The sequence below is a fragment of the Habropoda laboriosa genome, unplaced genomic scaffold (genome assembly GCF_001263275.1).
Source record: "Habropoda laboriosa isolate 0110345459 unplaced genomic scaffold, ASM126327v1 scaffold214, whole genome shotgun sequence".
NCBI lineage: Eukaryota > Metazoa > Arthropoda > Insecta > Hymenoptera > Apidae > Habropoda > Habropoda laboriosa.
In genome coordinates, this window is record NW_017100328.1 from 46998 (window position 1) to 66816 (window position 19819).

The following is a 19819-nucleotide window of genomic DNA, read 5'->3' on the forward strand; positions in this document are numbered from 1 at the left end:
CAAAATATTCAGTAAAACATAAAGGTAGAATAACATATTACATGATAACATTATTATTAATGAAGGTTATGATACTGATTCGTCGTGATGGCAATCAGTAACGAATCTCCCGACTGTACTGTATTTCAAAACCCGTTAAAACCATTAGCTGACATACATATATTAAACATATCTTTATATAACATTTTTACACTAAAAAAATTAACGAATCAAATGTAATAATATAATCGCATCAAAACAAAACAGAATGGATTTAGTAAAAGGTAATACAACTAAGGACGCAATAGCACGTGCCCGCACCAAAAACACGTGGTTCACCAGCGAATGAAAACAAGTTCACGGGCACCTTTCTCCGTACGAAGTCACGATTCGCAATAGATACGTTATAAGAAATGTTATTTCAAAACCCATTGCAATATATAATAATTAAGTCACTAAAAAAAGTAACACTGAAAAACAACATTCTGAAAATCGGTTAACATTGCACACTTTGATAATATTCATAAAACACTGCACAAATTGAACATTTCATATTATTAACGTGAAACGACTCGAAACGGTTATTGAGAACGAAACGTTTATATGTATGTAAAATCCTTTTAGAAACACAGACTTGAAGAAAATGAGAAAGATGCGTTAGTATTAATATGAACGATTATTAGAAGGATAATATGGTGAAAGAGCGGTGTTCATTTGTTGAACATAAAGTAGGACGCACACAAGACACAGGTGTGTAAGAAAGACAGCACGTGACACGTGAAACGCACACTTCATTGAAATCACGCGATTTCTTCGCCACAGGTTGAATAGAGAACCCATTTAATGTAATAAAGGAAAGGAAATTGCCAGAAGAAAGGAAAAAGGAAAGATTGCTAAATATCAGCCAAGAAGAAATGTGATAGAAGAGACATAGTACTAGCAACGAGAAATCGAGCTGCTTGGTTGACGTGCATCTACCAAGTGAACGAAGACAACAAACGTGAAAAGAGAGTAAGAGTGAGAGAAAGAAAGAGAGGACAAGAGTCATCCTGTTTTTAATGCTTACCTCGTATGCCCGGGGATGCTGATGATTGCAGTGGCGATGCTCGAACATTCCACACACAAGATCCATACCACACACCACAATAATGACAACGAACAGCAATACGACAGTGCCGCATTGCATCTTCAACCGCACTCGAGCCGCCATGACAGACGACACTCGCACTCGCAAAGCATGACACATACTGAGCGTGGCTACCGACACCGCGCATTTATATAAGCGTCGTGACACCCAGCGCCGTGACACTCACGTTCGATACCTCGAGCGTGGCAGACGATCTCTGTTGTTACCGTGATTGCTCCCTCGAAAGTAACCTACAAAAAAATCGAAGGGTCACTGTTATAAACGGTATGAAATTGAATATCCTATATTTCTTGTTAATGGTAAACTAATTTTTCCATCGCTTACATAAGAAATTTCTTTCCTTCAATATATCTTTTTTTATCGTAAACAAAATTTTGTTACCACTATACTATGAACTTTTGGACTAAGGAAGAGAAAGGAAGGAAATAATTTTTACAAATAAATAAAATAAAACGTTTAACAAGAAAACGGATACAGAAGTGTTTATTGAAGAATGTCAATATTTTATTCAAAATATATACAGAGTTGCTGTGTATTTTATAATATAATTAAATTGTAATTACTGTATCTACTTAACAAAATTGATATTTTTAATATTACTTTTACTGAAATTAAATGGTATAAAGATTCATAAGAAGAAATATATCTTTTGTATGTATAAATGATATAGGTCATGAATAGACTTTTTATTTTCCAATTTCTTAATTTTTACATATTTGTGCATACCAATTTTTGCTGTCTATACAATTTTTACTAACACAATGAGGACAGCGTGTTAAAAACATGGGACTTATTGATCTATTCGATTTAAGGTGTGAATTAACAATATCTGCTAAAGCTGCTATAAATGTAGGATGATCATTAGGTGCTGCAGATCTCCTGATTTTATCAATACCAAGCTGAAAACGAAAAAATTAATATTTCTTTGTTACTATTTGCAAATTTTAAGTAATATATATCAACATTTACTTCTTTTGCTAATTCTTTGCAATACTCAATATCCAATTCGTGAAGGGTTTCAATATGTTCATTAACAAAAGCTACTGGTACTAGAATAAAGTGGCGTTTCCCTTGTTTAACATAAGCTTTTATAGCATCATCAGTAAAAGGCTCCAACCAAGAGACAGGTCCAACCTATATATATGCACAACATAAAATTATAATACAACTGTACATATTTTTTAAAACAAGTTGAATAATCCCAATGAAGTAATGTGTTTTTACCCAGTGATTTTATAATTAAGAACATATTGATTTAATGTAATTTTAAATAAAACAAAGAACAATCTGTATACCTTTGATTGCCACACCAATTTATATGGATTACAATATTGTAATTTTTCCATTACTAGAGCAACTGTACTTGCTACTTCAGATGCATAAGCATCTCCCCTAGATACAGCCTAAAATAGAATAATGAAGAAAATGTTTTATGATTTGTCATAATTAACTATTCAAATTCAAATTTGTTTTTAATAGTAAAACATAACCTTCAATGGTAGTGAATGAGCTGAAAATAAAATTATAACATCGTCTCTTTTATCCTCAGGGAATTTAACTAATTCTTCATTGATTCTTTCTGAGATTGTTTGTATGTACAATGGATGTGTTGCCCACCTATCTATTATACTCCATTTCATATTAGAAGGAACTTGTCTGTAAATTATTAAATTTTAAATGCAATCTAAGATAGTTTTACATTCAAAAAGGTGCCATTTTAGCTTATGCTGTCTTAGTTAAAGTATACATTAAATTAAAAATATTAAAGTATGCTGCCATGTTAATACAGATTGTAAAAAATCATAATGAAAATGAAACTTAATTTATTTGAAAAATTATAATTATACATGACACATTTTAATTACACATTTTTTCTATTCATGATAAAACAATACTTTCACAAATTTTCTTATACTGAAAATTGTCATTTGTTTTTTGCTATTTTAATAAATGAAAAAGTTAAATTATACAATAATTTAAATCAGTGAAGATATAATATATTCCCCAACTAAGAATGTGAATACACACAAGCAGAAGTTACAAAAGCAAATTTATAACAAAATACCTGTTCATATAATACTTATATATCTCAATAAAACTTGATCCACTTGTGGCACAACAATATTGAGGATATTGAGAAAAGACTACTGTATGTTCAATACCATCTCTAAAAAGAAAATATGCATATGCTGTATGAAAGAAAAGCATTACAACTATTAATTGTATATATATTTAAAATTTATTGTTATTTAGTAATACATCAACATTCTTACTCTTCTATCTTTTGAAGTGTATTTTCAGTAAGAGGATTAGCATATCGGAAAGCAACATAATGTTTATGGGGTGCAGTTTCTGGAGAAATCTTATCCAATTTTTCACACAAAAGTTTACCCTGCCTATTTGTCCATTCTAAAATAGGAGATTTTCCACCAATTTCTGCATATTTCTTTTGAATTTTAGGTGTACGAGTTTTAGCTATCCAAGGACCTAGACGACTATAATGTACATTATAATATAAAAACTTCTCCAATTTAACATTTCTTTAACTACAAATTTCTAACATATCAAACTAAACCTTTGAAATGGCAGTTGAATCATATCACGATCAGTCATTATACGTAATAAGTATTCATGTACTTCTTCAATGTGACTGGGACCACCCATATTTAACATTAAAATGCCTGTTTTTGGTTTAACATTTATTTGTTTTAAATTTGCTGTTGCAGAAAATTGGTGACAAAAGAAACTGAAAGGTTTTCCCCATTGTTTTCCTAAATGGTAACAAAAGTATATTTCAATATTTTTGAAAAGAACCTAAATGCCAAAAATAATTTATTTAAGGATACCATAAATTATACATAAACATACTAATAAAGAAATACTGTTTGTAAAATGTACATTTTACTTCACAGTATATAATAGATATTGTACAATTTAATTTCCAACTTAATACATCACCAACATAAAAAATTTAAACATCTCTATTATTTAATACTTTGTATATTTGTATATGTTAACCGATAAAACATATACTACAAATGTAATAATACGTCAAACGCTACGAAAATATAATACATGTCAAATAAAATTTTTACTTACCAATTTGCAGTAAATTTATCATGGCCATACTTAAGAAACTAACACTTTTCAAAAAGTAGAGAATATATGAACCATTTGCACAATTTGCGATTCATGCACAATCACGCTTATTATAATTGACTATATCAGATATAGGTTAGGTTTAGAAAGAAGGTTATGTTATTGAATAAAATTCTGTGGTTACAATTTTATGTTTCTAGAAATTTTTTAAATACATGTAGTGTAAATCGCTGTTTAAATAAAAGTAATATATTCGTATACTAATACTAATACATTTAATTAATAAAGCAATAGTTAAACTGTAATTTTCATATAATTAAAATACAATTATGACAGATCAAAATATTGAAGAATTAGATTCATCAGAATTAGGTACTCTTGATTAGTAAGTAATACGTATAGTATTTGTAAAACATAATAAACATTACTTCATATGTCACAATTATATTTTAGTTGGCAAAGAGTATATTCAGAAGAACTTGATAATTTTAAGGAACACGGAGACGTAGGTGAAATATGGTTTGGTATAAAAAATTCATTAAAAATTATACAGTAAGTTTTTCAAATAATACGTAAGAAAATTATAAAACGCAAATATATGTAACATAAATAGTCAAATCTCACAATCAGTATAGTAATAGTTTAATCTAATACTAGTGGTGCTCTCTTTCGTGCACTATGCATGTTAAAATTTATCATTGAAATATGATAATTTAAAATATTTAATTTGAAAAAAGATAAATCCATTTTTATATAGTAACTTATTATTAAGTATACAATTCTACAAACTGGTACAAGATATAATCCTTTCTTTAAAACAAAACTAAAAAATATAATAAAACAAAAAATTTAATCAAACGTTAAAATGATTTTATCTTGTAAATTCCTCATTTTTCGTATGCATTACACTAATACTTTTACACGTGGAATGCCTGGAAGAATCGATTTATACAGAAAAAAGTATATGAAATGAAATACAAATTACCTACAACCATTTAACTTTTCTTTTTATTATATTTTCACTTGGAATGAGTTTTATCTTGTCCTACTTTCTAGAACCATCCTATATATAACATTGTATAACCAGTTAACATAAACATGTTTTAAGAGTTTTCCTCAATGCATAGTAATCTAATATTTCAGATGCATCAACATGCAACTCAAAGTTAATAAAGATGATAAAATAATTGATATAGGATGTGGTAATGGGATGACATTAATTGAACTTGCACGAAATGGTTTTAAAAAATTGATAGGTATAGATTATTCACAAAAGGCAATTGAATTAGCTAAAGAAATATTGAAGGAAAATAATATATCACATATCAATTTAAAAGTTTATGACATATTAAATACTGAAGATTTTGAATTGCCAATGGATTTTAAATTAGCACATGATAAAGGAACATATGATGCCATTAGCTTACATCCAGAGGATTCTGCATTAAAACGACAGAGCTATATAAAAAATGTATACAAAATTCTATTGCCTTCTGGATATTTAGTTTTAACTTCATGCAATTGGACAAAGGAGGAAATAGAGAAACATTTTCAAAATTGTAAGTTCTATTATTGAATAAAGCAATAATTACATTTCTTAATCTATTGTGAATTGATAAATAAAATTTGAAATTATTTGAAGTTAAGCAAAACTAGATATATCTAATATTTCTTATCCATTTCAAATTAATTTAAAATAATTTGCATACATTGAATCACAAAGGATTATAAATATAGTATATGTATGTATTTCTACAATACATTATCTGAAGTGTGTTGTGTATACTAGTGTCTAAAACATATTTCTATGAAAAAATAGTATTATACCCTCTATTTCTTAGAAAAGCATGTTATTCAAATTATAGTTGACAAGATTAATCTACTTATGGTATTCTTATAAAGCAGTGTTGTATGGTTGTCTCTTTTTATAGAAAAAAATGCATGCAATGTAGTCTGTTATTGTTTGTTTATTGACTAAATTGTTTTGTCTATTTTTAAAATTGAGCATTGTGATAGTAAATACAAGTAATCACTTTAGTATATATAATTAGTAAATGCACATATGTACATAAGTGCATAGATATTTTGAAGTTTTTCTGAATAAGTCTAAATCTTATATTGATTAATGATTTGTCACAAAAAAGAGAAAAATTGTAAACAGTTGTAATTTAAAAAATAGAATGTTATTGTAATCTCATAAAGAATGATATATTGAATCACTTAAAAAGACATTTTTGCAGCAGTTTCCTTTCTAGCTAATTCGAATTTTGTAAATAAATAATTTAAGAAATTGTAATTGCATAGGAAGATAACCATTGTTTTCAATATATCATTCAGAAGTGATATTAATAGAGGAATACATTGGTATGTTTTTATAATTATAAAAATGTATCATTTTTGCATGTAAGATGTACAGTGTGATTCTTATTAATTACATGTTAATACTTTAAGTAAATTTCAAGATAAACCTTGACTTTAAAAGGAGAAAATGATGCTACAGCAATATAAGATATTTGAGCTTCACATTAATTTATTAAATAAAAATATAATTAAAAAGATGCTTGGAATAACTGCCCATAACATTAACTTCATATAATCTTTTAGAAACTTCAGTCTCTTAAATCATTACTTGCAGGAATACAAGTTTTTTTGTATAAATTTGTCTTCTGTTTTGATTCTACATTAAGCTCTTAAAGTATTGACATCATATAATTAAAAATCACTCTGTAATTAACACTTAATTATTTTTGTTTTTACAAATTCTTATTTCTTTTATTGTACATTTAAGTAAATATGTGTGGTACAGAATTACTTAAATATACTATAATAATGTTAGATGTTAGAGAAAGTTTTTTGGGTTGGGTTTTTCAATTGCACTTCACAAAATCAATAAAAAAAATTATCATAAACTTTGATTAGGACTTTTTATCTCACGTGGTTAATTTATCAGATTTGATACCAAATAACTATTATTTATTCAACTTAGTATAGTATTTCTTCGGAAATAAATATTTGACAAGTTATGACAACATACGAAAATTCATTGATAACCTCATCGCTTGAAAACCTGTATTATTTTTTTTTGTGAAGGAATTCGCGACTTTATCAGAAAAATAATTTGAAATTGTACAGAATGGTGGAAAATATTTAGATTTAAGAAAAAACCATATTATAAAAAGGAAAACCCAAAAAACTATCCCTAACATCTAATAAATTCACGTATATGGTTTAGAATTTACATATTACAATTTTGATTAAAATACTTGTTCGTTGGTTGAATTAGTGCCAATACCGTTTGTTACTTTTATTACACTTTAATTAATTTCTATCCTTAGTAACACGCACGATAATATAAAGACTATTTAATCAAATTTATAATTTTTAGATTTTCGTATTTTACACGTGCTTCCTACTGAGACATTCATCTTTGGCGGGCAAAGTGGAAACACTGTAACACAATTGGTTCTTCAAAAGATATAATAAATAAAAGATTCGATTACTGAAATATACATATACAGTTTTCTATTCATTCACCTTTTATAATTGACTCGTATAATTCTTAATTAATATGTAATTAACTAAAAATAACGGAATATATGTATTTAAAATACGGAAATATTTATTAGTGCATTAAAGTATTCGTGTTGGTAACATGTTCATATCGTAGAGATGAGTAATACATTTTACTATTATACTATTATCAACTTACAAACATTATAAAATACTATGCATTGTAATCGAAATAAATGCTGCTGTTGAGTTTTAATAAATTCGCGTTAGCGTAAATTACTAGTACATGTTTAGTCATCAATAATTACATATTTTATTTCGTACAGTCATTGGTATTTAAGGCATCATTGGCATATGAGAGTTTTTATATATAAATATAATTGTTATATTTGAATTATTAAAGTAGAACGTGCAATACACATAACACATCATCATAAGTAGGAAGAAAGTGTGAGCAAAAGAACGTTTTCTTATATACATACGTATGTAGGTTAAAAATTAAACGATTTATTAGGTTAGCATTTATTTTAAAATTATGACAATAGTAATATTACTAAAAGTTTGGATTACTTTGTCTGCAAAATGATATTATTACATCGCATCAAATTTTATTAGACATATTCAAATTTTGAGAATGAAACTTTACGAAAACGAAGTTTTATGGAAATATTTTTCTATTATTCCTTCGAGAATTATTGTTTAATGCTAATCGTAAATATAACAAATCCAATTATACATAAATTTTTGTAAATTCGAATAGCTATTCTAGAAATGATTGTTTATTTGAAATAATTCTTCACATTTTGCATAATTAATGATGTATAACCAAAATTACTTTTCAAGACTCTGCTGAAAAGATGACACGTTAAAACATACACAAACATGGAAATTATTTTATTTAATTATTCGTACAATACGAGGTAGTGCTTATAATTGTTTGCAAAATAAGTTCTAAACATACACGATGCATTTTAAATAGTATTTCTTGTCATACATATTTCTTTAACTATACAAAACCAATTAATTGTTTAAATAAACATTGTCTCTAAAAAGAAATAATTTGTTAAATACTACTTTACCGATAATGCTAATTTAACAAATACGATGCTTCATTGTACTGTACATTGTGCATAAATTTTATTGCCATTTGTAATAGTTCTCAGGGAAATAACTTACAGTCCTTTAAGTAATGTATCTGATATAATGCATCAGATCATTCCAGAAGTAACGTTGTTTCTTTAAAGTAAATACTATTTACACTTATTTTCAGTCTACACTATGCTTACCATTATTTGCGACAACTTTTCTTCATCTTTATCAAAAAGTATTTTATCTTTTAAGCTGAATATTTATCCAAGATTGATTTGAAGTGGTCGTTAAATCCTTTGTTGTTTGAGAAATATTGTAAAAAGCGAAATAGAAAATAATCTCTTGATCAGGAAAATATGATGGATCTAAACAGTACTGATTCCCAATTAAATTATTTAAATTTTTATGTATCGTTTTCACCGTGAATAATTGAACCTTTTCGTGAGAAAAATGGATTGCTCTACACTTTATAAAAGCTGGTCCTTTATTTATTAAAACTGCACATAATTTATCTATCTATCTATCTATAAATTTATTTATGATTCGAAGGTGTATTAAAACATCGAAAATATTATACGTCGGACGATACGGAACGCATTAGAGAATATACGTGTACAAACTTTCATAAAAATCGATTGAGTTTTACTCAAGTTGCAGCGTACACCGTGTTGGAAAATGTGGTTTCGAGAAAAATGTATTGAAAGTTCTTTCGGCACGAATGTCTAAGGCTGCGTATCACTATCGTTTTCAACGAATCAGCTTATTGGAATGATCTCATACATTATAAAAGTTTCCAATCTAATACGTACTGTTTGAAAATAAATTGAATTAATTATTATTATAGTAACGCGTGTGAAATTAAGATAAAGCTAAAATTGCATTTATACATAGACAACTAAATGCAAACTAGAAAAATCAAGCAATGAAATATTTCGATTTTTAAAAGTTCCTTGTATATCGTTAATTTACTAAACAATTGCAATGGATTTCGTGTATTACCCGATATTCGATGACGATATATTTTCGATTTTAGAGTCATAAGTATTAAACATTTTTTAAATGTTCAACGAGTAAGAATTCATTTTCGCAATATCTAAGTAGATGTACAATATAGAAATTGGAATTACCATAATATATGTTAGATTTTTCGTAAACCCTTATTGCAAAGTATCAAGAGAAGTTTTTACTCATGGATAAAATCTTCGTCGCACACTTATACTCAACAGTGGTATAATATTGTTGCGGTATTTTAATTACAATTTTGTAATTACCATGCAACAGACTGCTTCGTTATAGAGTAAATTTTAATGCTTAATTGTCTAGAATGAAATTTTTAATTGTTCGGTTTATATTTCGTTATTATGTAGAGGATGTAACCGATAAGCTGTAACTGTCCATGAATATATGCTTTTGAAAAAAATAAATATTTCAACTACTTTCAGTTACAAGGGTAATTAATAATTGAAACGACGTTGTACGATGTAAACATGAGAACAATGAGACCGGTTGATTAAGAATTAAAGCATATGATGCTTCGTATTGATTGATGTTGCACGCTTTGTTTCTTTTTAAATCACCCAAAAATACAGTTGCGTGGTTTTAATATGTGATTTAAAAAATAGATAAGGTGATAGATAGAAAAAATAATAAAAGAGATAATTTTATTCACCAATAAAATCATTACTTTTCAAATGTAATTATTGAATACAATAATAGTATACAACTATAGATCATGTTTCTTTTTATGGTATAATATTTTGTATTGTATGTATCATGTTGTATTAAATCTGAAATTATTTTCTACACAGTATTGTATTTTTGGTTGATATATAATTCAAAAGAGTTAGCAATTTTAAAATTAGTAGGATTTCCATGCGTTCTTTCTCAAAATCTTTAAGGGTTTATGAGGAACTGAAGGTTTCTTTCATGAGACTTAAAGTAACTAAGAGAATTGCTGTGTGAAACGTAAGAGTAGATGCGCTACCTGTGGAAACAAATACAGTGTTATTAGATACTTTTCGAAAACTTACGAAAATAAAATTGTTACTATGAAATTAAGCTGTATTTAAAATTCAATTTCGTTGTATTACGAAACGAGGCGGAGGGTTAACATACCACTGCAAAGCAAAGGGCTCTCCTCGTAATATCCTTCTTGACAATAGCAACGTTTCCCGGATATAGTAGTATTCCGTTGTATGCAGTGTGCACCATCGATGCATTCAGAATCATCGGTACACGTAGAACGTAATGCTGCAGTTGAAATACATGTTGATCACTTATAATGTGTTTCACTGTATATGTGTATATATCACTAACTAACAATATGCAGGGTCACATATTTTGATCTATAAATGCTCATATTTCGAAAACTGTGTTGAACTGAAAAACTTGCTTCTGGGAGATTAAAGGGGGTGAAGGAGGACACTAAAGCGTGTATGGGGTAGTTTAGAAAATTCTTAGCGAAAGTTAGGAAAAATTCAAACCTTTGGTGTTGAGATAATGACAAAAGCCAAAAGGTATTTTTCTCCTTTATTTGAGCATAAATCCAGTGCACCCTTCAAATTATTCGTAAGGTGAACAGGGGCGAATATAAGTCGAACTATATTTTCTGCAGTGCAGCGTGGACGTTGAATTTTTAGTGATAACGCTCCGTCGCAGAAAATATATTTCGACTTATATCCGCCCCCCTTTACCTTACTTGGATTCGGTTTTAACTAACGAGTAAAATACCTTCTGGCTTTTGTCGCTACCCCAATTAGAAACAGAGATACGATGATTTGAATTCTTCCTCAAATTCGCTACGAACTTTTCGAACAACCCTATACATACTTCTAAATACACCTAGTGGAGGCATTAAAGTGATTTGAAGATCAGTTGAATTTTTTTAACCCTTTCTCTGCTGTTGACATTTGCAAGTGCTCTTGGCATTTAGTGACGTTGGCGCGAATTTAACTTTTCTCCTTTGCGTACTTCCATCTTAATTCTTAAAACGGTAAATTTAAAAATTTTTTTTAAATTCTGAATACCGAAACAAAAGATTTTACGGCCGCGTTTGAACATCCACCGTCTGCCATACGCGTCACGTAATAAAATCTGCTGCAGTGAAAGGGTTAAATGGCACGTGGTATATTTTTTTCTGCAGATTGATAGAGCGTAACGAATCGAGTTCAACGACACAATATGTTGCATGATTTTATTGAAAAATGTGAAAAGACCACGGCGAAACGTAGTAAGCTATGTATGGTCCCCGTAAATGCTCGAATACATGGTCCTGATCATGAATATAAGCTGAAAGACGTTCGCTGCTCAGCGTTGTAGAACGTTGAAATATTTTATTAAAATGTTCAGTGCAAGACACCTACGTTGACTTCACATTTTTCTTACGTTAAGTATTCATAGATTGAAATGTGTCACCCTGTACACACTTAATAGAACGTAAGATAAGAATTCATCGATAATAAATGTAATTACTTCTCGGTAATACTTTATTTCAAAATATTCTTTGTTCCGATGTTTAAAAAGTTTCGATACAAAAAATTTGTTATTTTTTTTCATACTAAATACGAGTTCGTCATCCTTTCTTTTGGATCTTTTACTGTGCTACGATTTTTTTAATAAAGTTTCAGATGATTTACAGTTGTCTATCTTTGCTTTTTTATTTCTACTCTTATAACGTGTTAATGAAACTTGGTTGAAAAATTTGCATCAAATCAATACTAATATTTAATAAAAATTTTAAATAACATTGAAATATCGAAAAAATGAAAAAAGGTATTCATACACCGTGAGCTCTTGATTTTTATTCGTAATATCTTTTTAAATATAACATTGAGATAAAAATTGTTTTTACAAAAATATTCTACAATTCAGTTTCTGGTTAAAATATATTTTATTAGGATCAATAATTTTTTTACAAAACATTAGATGAATATGATAACCCAATATTAAATCCACTGGGAAGAAAGTATTCATACATTATAGTAACTAATATGTAGTTTAATATCTGTTTGCATCAACAATGACTTTTAGTATCGCTAAATTATTTGTTACTGTTTTTTCAATTTTTGCCCATTCCGCGAGCAATGTATTTTTTGAATTTGTTTTGTTCGAAATGTTATATTTCCTAATTCTTCGTTACTTCTTCCAATACATGTTCTACGGGATTTATATCCGTTGATTGGGGTGGAGTTTCCAACAGATATGGAACGTTATACAACAACCATTCGCGGGCTAAATGAGATTTATGTTCTGGATCGTTATTCTGCTGCAAGTAATAACGATCCAAAGTACCAAATTTTTCGGCACGTTGCTTTAAATTTCTTTTTTTAAATATTTAGATACAATCTTTCATCCATAATACCATCTCCCAACGTCAAATTTCACCGTTGGTTGAATATCTCTTTTATCAAATTCCTCTCCTTTTTTATCCACGCATTCTTTCGCCCCACCGGATTCCCGCAGATTAAATTTACTTTCGTCCAAAAATATGACGCTATTCCAGAATTCTGCGGGCTTGTTTATGTAACATTTTATAAATTGGACGTCTCTTTTCTCTATTACATTTCGACATGTAGGGTTTCTTTTTAGCGACACGAGCATGCGGTCCATGGTTTCTAAACTTATTAATTATTGTTTTCGATGCGACACTGGTTCCAGTTGTTGCTTCTAATTTTAATGCAATTCTAGAGACACTTTCGAATGGATTAATTTTTATTTTCCGCACAACGAACCTTTTGTTTCTTGCGTTTAATTTTAATAGCCTGTCAGATGATTGTTCGCAACAGTTTGTGTTATTTTACGAAGTGATTTACAATCTTCATAGAGATGAATTTCTTTCTTTCTATTTTTTATTATTGTCTCCTTTCTTTTGTACACCTGTACACATTTTTGTTTTTGATAATCTGTCGTTTTTTCAGCACAAAACGTCTTCTATTAGTAGAAATTCAACAAAATACTGTCGGCAATAAGGAACAAAAGAATGTATAGATAGGACTTCGCTTAATATTATAATTTGAATCGCAGTTTTCCATAGGTGATGCTAACGTATGAATACTTTTTTCCCAATAGTTTTGGTATTCTGTTATCATATTTGTTTCATATTTTTTTTTGCAATAAAATATCCCTTCACTGAAAGCTAAATTGTCGTAGAATATAGTACTAAATACGCTGAAAAAGATATTATCAATTAAAATCTGGAACCCACGGTGTACGAATATTTTTTCCAGGCATTGTATCATCAAAAAGTTTACTTAAATACGTAGTAAACAATATAATATTGCTACTTTACGTACTAAATCTGTTAAGTTTGATAGTTCTAAACGAGTTTATATCTGCTCCCAATTTACACCAAATGTATACGTAATTGCCACAAAAGCTTGGTGCGTTTTAACTTCACGCTATCACGCAATTTCACGCAAATGTACCCTCGACATGACTTTTAACAATTGATCAATTTTTAGTCCCGAACGGTGTGCCAATTTTTTCCCTAAAATCAAACTAACCAATTGAACCTTCGAATCAACGGATTTTCCGATATCTGACATTTATTGAATTATCAATTTAGCTTTAACAAATATTTATTGAAATTGTGCTCTAATACGAAATAATTCGTTATAGATTTCAATATCAAAGTCTTGTTACGGGTTATTAATATTTATCTTGCGGAAATAATTATAGCTAGAATTTTGTATTATCAAAACAGAATTGTGAGATTATTGACTGTCGCTATAATACATGAGAATATAAAAATTTTGTTCAATGTGAAACAACAAAGTTTATACTTAAAAATTACGTATATTGCATAAAAAAAAGTATGAATAAAGATAGAAACCAGTATACAAGCTCAGAGTTTCATCCCAATTTTGTAAGTTCTCCATTTTTTAGTCTCACAGTGAAATTCCAATGCAAAATTAAACGTTTCACTATAAGTTATCAACGAATTCTAATAAAATTGAATCTAGGAAAAATGAAATTCCAACCATGCAACAGTACAATATTTCCTTAATTTACGCGTTAATTAGTGTATCGATTTCTGCGTTTGTTCTTTAAATCACGTGTGTACTTTAGGAGGGTAGTAAAATTGACGTTAGAGTACACGGTGAACTACAATGATATTCTTAAAGCTTTTCAATTTGCATAGATAACTATAGTGTTGCTACCAACACTATTATATTTTCATATATTGCTAGGGAACACGTGAGTATATGCAAATGACAGTAGCACCTCGTGTACTAAGAAATTCAATTTTTCTGTTTTCAAAAAAAACTTCAGCTGAGTATTTCCTTAAACTGAATATAAATACACTTTGCGATACGTAATGTTAAGTAAACAAAATGATATTGTATAATGCTTGGTGTGAATATTTTTCAGTAACTATCTAATATATATAAAATAAAGTACGTAAATGATAAAAACCTTCTCACACAGAAATTAGATATTTTTAACAAAATTTCATTACCTTTGAATTTATTGGTACACGCGCCATTAAGTGGTGCGGAATAGTCTCCGCACAGACAACGTGTTCTTCCATCTCGTGCGTCTGCTATACATGTTGTATTTTGAATACCAGCGCAATCAGACTCTAATTTACATTCACGAGCTTTTCCAACTGAAATTTACAATGAGATTTTACATGTAAACGTATTAAAGGTAATATATTTATTCAGATGTATTTAAAGATACCGATTTTGACTACCTTTTTATAATATTATTTATCGCATGTAACTTTTTTTTTTTTATGTAATAGCATTTTAAGAGTGTAATTTTGCTAGAGTGTATCGTTGAAATTATTGAACCATACCGTGAAAACTGACATTCAAAACTGCGAGTCAATTTGTCAAATTTGATACAAATCTAAAAGTGCTTTTGTATGCGCAAAATCAGAGTAATCACATCGCTACATTTTTCGATATCGAATTAATGATATTCATTTCGATTCTAGGTTTTTAAGAGACAATTTTTTTTAGCGGGATACGCATTATTTGCAAAAAGAACGAAGCGTAGAAAATATACATATTATTCTACTAATACAACCAATTTTTGATTATTTCTTTCATTGTATCCAAGAGAGTATCGAATTTTTACAACTGTGTAGCGTACAACAATACTGTGATCGTAACAAAATTACCATTTACACAATTCGAATGTTATTATTCCAATTTCTATCTGTTTCTTTTTTTCTGAAATTCGATGGTTTCGTAACAGCATGCTCTTCGGTAAATTTTTCACGTAGTTCAAAAGGGAGCAGTGGAAAGCTTTTCGAATCGATAAGTTATTTTAACGAACCTGGTGTAGGCGGTGGCGGAGGGTTTTGATTTTGGTTCTGCGGGTTGGTTTTACCAAAAGTGGTGAGTGCCCAAGTGGAGGACGGCGATACGAAAAACACCAACAAAAGAAACGTTGTAAACATTTGAAAACTTCTTGACCTTTTCATTTCTTCAGAGTTTTGTTCCTTCCGGCTGTGATATACGTTAAAACTTATTCAAGTGTTTCCCACTTAGTTCGTTCACTGATCACTAAATTCGAAAATACGTTTGCCGAAGCTGTGATTTCGAAACGAAAGTCACTTGCCCCGTTTTCCTCACTGAAACATCAAACTCTGATGACTTTCGGGTGCAACGAGGTTGCAAATTCACAGGCGCTTTTCTCGAACTAAATACTTCAATGTGTTCACTGATACTTGAAAAATGACCGTTACTATTCTCGTACGATTGCAAGCAGGTAACGATCGAATTTCCAAGGGAAAAAATGTATTTGTCGCACTTTTGCAGTTGCTTACTACTTCAACGGAATACTATTACGTTCTATTCCAGAACTGCGTGTTACAAGGACGTTGGAAGGCCTTTTAAGCCTTTGAAACACCCCCACCTTGTGCCCTATGTGCTGCCACCACCGAAGCAGAAAGTACTCTACACCAAAACGTAGCTGGCCTACAACGTCGTTGAAGAATCGGAGTGTGCTTTCGCTCCTTTAAGTTTCGATCGTTGTATAAGCTGCGGCCTAGGAGAAACAGAATGCCTATCGTGCTAGAACAAAGCATCCCAACTTTAACTTTATCACGGCATATCGTACTTCCACACATTCGCGATCGAATAAAATGGATTTTCTAAGCTGTATCTTGCAATACACTTTACGATATTTTATAAATAGTTCGTTACACTGTATCGCTGAATATTACAATATTAATTAATCGATATAAGACCGAGCAATTCTAGCATTTAACACGTTTAGAACGACAGGAAAGTTTTCTTAGGCGTTGTTGTAGTTGAAACTTTTAGGGTTCTACCGAAGAATTTTTTATCCTTATCATTATCTTTCTTAGTTTTATTCTGTTCGACGATTATTATCGGTATTTTGCTATGAAAAATAATAAAATCGTACAACGACTCGCTGGTAGATCATATCGGCCATTTTGATTAATTACGGAGCAATGATACACCGATTTCACATTTAATTAAGTTAAATTCGGGTTGTGTGGTAATAAATGCTTAGATGCTTTATAAAAATTTTGGATAAAAAATTGTACATTAAGTTTTAAGGAGTTGTTGCGAAGGGGAGGTCTCAATCCTTAAATTCATAGTGATTTGAGTCGTAAACAAAATTTTGAAAGCTCCGTACAGTCGATTTTGTCAAATTTTTAAGAAAAAAATCATTCCTATCTAGCTTCCTAGTGGAAAAACATTTTTGAAGAAAATCAACTTAGATTCAATACGACCCCATGTGTATTATTATAAAATTATGCGCGATTAATATATATGCTGTTTTGCCGACTAAGTCGCAAATCTTCGCACGTGAATATATTGCGCAATCTTCATGCGTAAGCTCAACGCAATGAATTGTAAATTGTACCATCCTTCTTTTCTCGACCACAATTTTAATCAGACTTAATGGCTACCAACCGATCTTCGCCTTTTGCATTACTTTGGTTTAATGAGGACGTTCTGTTATTCTTGTTGCCTCTGTCATTAAATCGGAATGTGGAAAGGGTGTTTAATGATGGTCGATAAATGTAACGACATTGACACATGTTTATGCACACGTACGTGTAAACTAATGGTATTTAGATATTGATTACTTAAGGAAATGGTCAATCTGTGAAATTTAGTGGCATGTGAAATCTTTTTGCAAATTTATATCAGAAATTTTGAATCACAAAACATATTTCGATCCCAAGTAGCGAAAAGGAAAAAATTATGATATTGTTGCGTTATAAATAAGATACATGAACTGTATCTCTATGTTTAAAAGTAATAACAGTTTGTGTAAACTACGTGTGACGAGGTTTGTGTAATATAGCTCACCTCCATAAGACCGTGTATGATAAATATTGGAAAAGTGACAAAGTTTATCACTGTTTCGAAGGGAATTGTGCACGAAAAACCCCGTTTCGTGTTACACAGTCACGAAACCTTAACGGTCATACAACTCCCCTATCCATTAGAAAATCAAGTTTCATTTAAAACCCAGTTTAGCATCTAAGGTTGTTAATCTAATTACAAGCGATTCATTCAATAAAAACTTTACTTTTCAAAATATATTTAAACTGGATTTAAATATTTCTACCGAAACGTGATAAGTGATAGTAATAAACCTTAATAGTAATAATTGTTACTATTAAATAAATTATATATCCATGTGTACTTATAGATTGATTGAAGTATTATAAGTATTATAGGAATGTTAGGCTGCAGTCAGGTTGACTCAGAAAAATTGAGAACAAATAACAAATACAATATTTACACAAAAATAGAAAATCTTTCTATACTCTAACTCACTCGCAATATTCTAACATTCGGTGCTCTTTCGAAACTCACGTTCTAGATTCTCGACTCTAAACTCTGACTCTTACTGCAACTGAATCTACAGAAGCAACAAGCAGCAAGGTGGACATAGTGAAGGCGCTTTGATTATGGGCGTAATGTCTCGGCTTGTCGGCCGGAAGTCGCGAAGGTTCGATTCCTGCACGAGTATAGTACGGGCCACGATATTTTGGGTGTTCAGACAATCGAATTGACAGAAATAGAAGCAGTTAAGGACCTGAAATTTCGGTCAGGGCTGTACGAAGGAATATTTGCAACCAGCTAGCAAATTTAGCTTTGCTATTTAATACGTTCACTGCCACGCCAGATTTACATGTTTTGCTCAGGGGACCACAAGAAAATTTTCATTATTCTAAGCTTAGTATTATATTATGCTTTACTATTCTTTTTTCAATTCAAAATAATGTCTAGTTGGCTATGATGTTCGAAATTTTTAGTTGACGATATTCATTTTATTTTAATTATTCTAAACATTTGAGGACCTCCGGTCACTATTGACCACCATCGAGGAAACAATCTTCGGCCACAGATGACCAACCTGGCGGTCAACGTGTTATGTAAATTTTATAAAACATTAATGGCAATTCCAAATATTCTCCACAAAGTCTTAAATCGACATTCTTTTATTCCATAGAATGTCAAAACGAAATAAAGTACCAAGCCGTAACAAAGGAACATCTCGAAGTGATAATCATGAATATCGATGACACTTTGGTATATGATAGTACTCAGAAAAATATTAAATTTTTTTGATCGGCCATCGTCCATATCGAAGGAGTGAAAATCATCCTCAAAGAAGAGGAGTAAATGAGGATAAAATTTCAATTTACAATGTCATGTAATAGCATGTAATTGATCATAATAATAAGATAACATTTTAAATGGTTTTTCTTAACAAATTATGTAACAGAAGTTGTCTGTTTAAGTATAAGAAATCGATTTGAAGCATGTATACGAAATTTGAGAAATTTATAACATTATTTTCACTGTTTCATGCTTTACATTTACAAAAGTCTCTTTCTGCACGCTAGCTCTAATGTAGGTACTATCTTCGAGCATCAATTTACAAAAAGCTGTTGACATATCACGAAGATTTCGTAACAGTAGGTATCGAAAGAAGGTATCATGAATATTCACGTGATTCACTTATATGTCTTATTCAACATGTGGTATTTGA

General features: G+C 29.9%; 3 protein-coding genes across 3 annotated transcripts; 1 reads left to right on the forward strand and 2 right to left on the reverse strand.

The window, feature by feature from the left end:
* Positions 1–1827: 1827 nt before the first annotated feature.
* On the reverse strand, positions 1828–4350 carry LOC108574420 (ferrochelatase, mitochondrial). The gene is made up of 8 exons (XM_017937006.1): positions 4226–4350; positions 3702–3897; positions 3400–3621; positions 3192–3293; positions 2617–2782; positions 2422–2529; positions 2096–2260; positions 1828–2025 (listed from the first exon to the last, which is right to left on the reverse strand). The coding sequence occupies exons 1-8, from the start codon at positions 4251–4253 to the stop codon at positions 1828–1830; spliced, it is 1185 nt and encodes a 394-aa protein (XP_017792495.1). The 5' UTR covers positions 4254–4350.
* A 204-nt stretch (positions 4351–4554) lies between these two features.
* LOC108574423 (protein-lysine N-methyltransferase mettl10) lies at positions 4555–7705 on the forward strand. Its single transcript, XM_017937008.1, has 4 exons — positions 4555–4610; positions 4679–4777; positions 5369–5784; positions 7611–7705. Exons 1-4 carry the CDS (start codon positions 4555–4557, stop codon positions 7703–7705), a joined length of 666 nt encoding a protein of 221 aa, XP_017792497.1.
* A 3020-nt stretch (positions 7706–10725) lies between these two features.
* On the reverse strand, positions 10726–16341 carry LOC108574412. The gene is made up of 4 exons (XM_017936996.1): positions 16109–16341; positions 15282–15431; positions 10940–11074; positions 10726–10808 (listed from the first exon to the last, which is right to left on the reverse strand). The coding sequence occupies exons 1-4, from the start codon at positions 16254–16256 to the stop codon at positions 10726–10728; spliced, it is 516 nt and encodes a 171-aa protein (XP_017792485.1). The 5' UTR covers positions 16257–16341.
* Positions 16342–19819: the final 3478 nt, after the last annotated feature.

Excerpts from the sequence above, each read along its gene's own strand:
- LOC108574420 (XM_017937006.1), bottom strand. The coding sequence starts at position 4,253 with ATGGCCATGATAAATTTACTGCAAATTG. Across the intron at positions 3,898-4,225 it reads GATAAATTTACTGCAAATTG|GAAAACAATGGGGAAAACCT; the intron begins GTAAGTAAAAAT and ends GTTACCATTTAG. Across the intron at positions 3,622-3,701 it reads ATTCAACTGCCATTTCAAAG|TCGTCTAGGTCCTTGGATAG; the intron begins GTTTAGTTTGAT and ends TGTACATTATAG.
- LOC108574423 (XM_017937008.1), top strand. The coding sequence starts at position 4,555 with ATGACAGATCAAAATATTGAAGAATTAGATTCATCAGAATTAGGTACT. Across the intron at positions 4,611-4,678 it reads GAATTAGGTACTCTTGATTA|TTGGCAAAGAGTATATTCAG; the intron begins GTAAGTAATACG and ends ATTATATTTTAG. Across the intron at positions 5,785-7,610 it reads AGAGAAACATTTTCAAAATT|ATTTTCGTATTTTACACGTG; the intron begins GTAAGTTCTATT and ends TATAATTTTTAG.
- LOC108574412 (XM_017936996.1), bottom strand. The coding sequence starts at position 16,256 with ATGAAAAGGTCAAGAAGTTTTCAAATGTTTACAACGTTTCTTTTGTTG. Across the intron at positions 11,075-15,281 it reads GTGTACCAATAAATTCAAAG|CATTACGTTCTACGTGTACC; the intron begins GTAATGAAATTT and ends TTTCAACTGCAG. Across the intron at positions 10,809-10,939 it reads GAGCCCTTTGCTTTGCAGTG|GTAGCGCATCTACTCTTACG; the intron begins GTATGTTAACCC and ends TTGTTTCCACAG.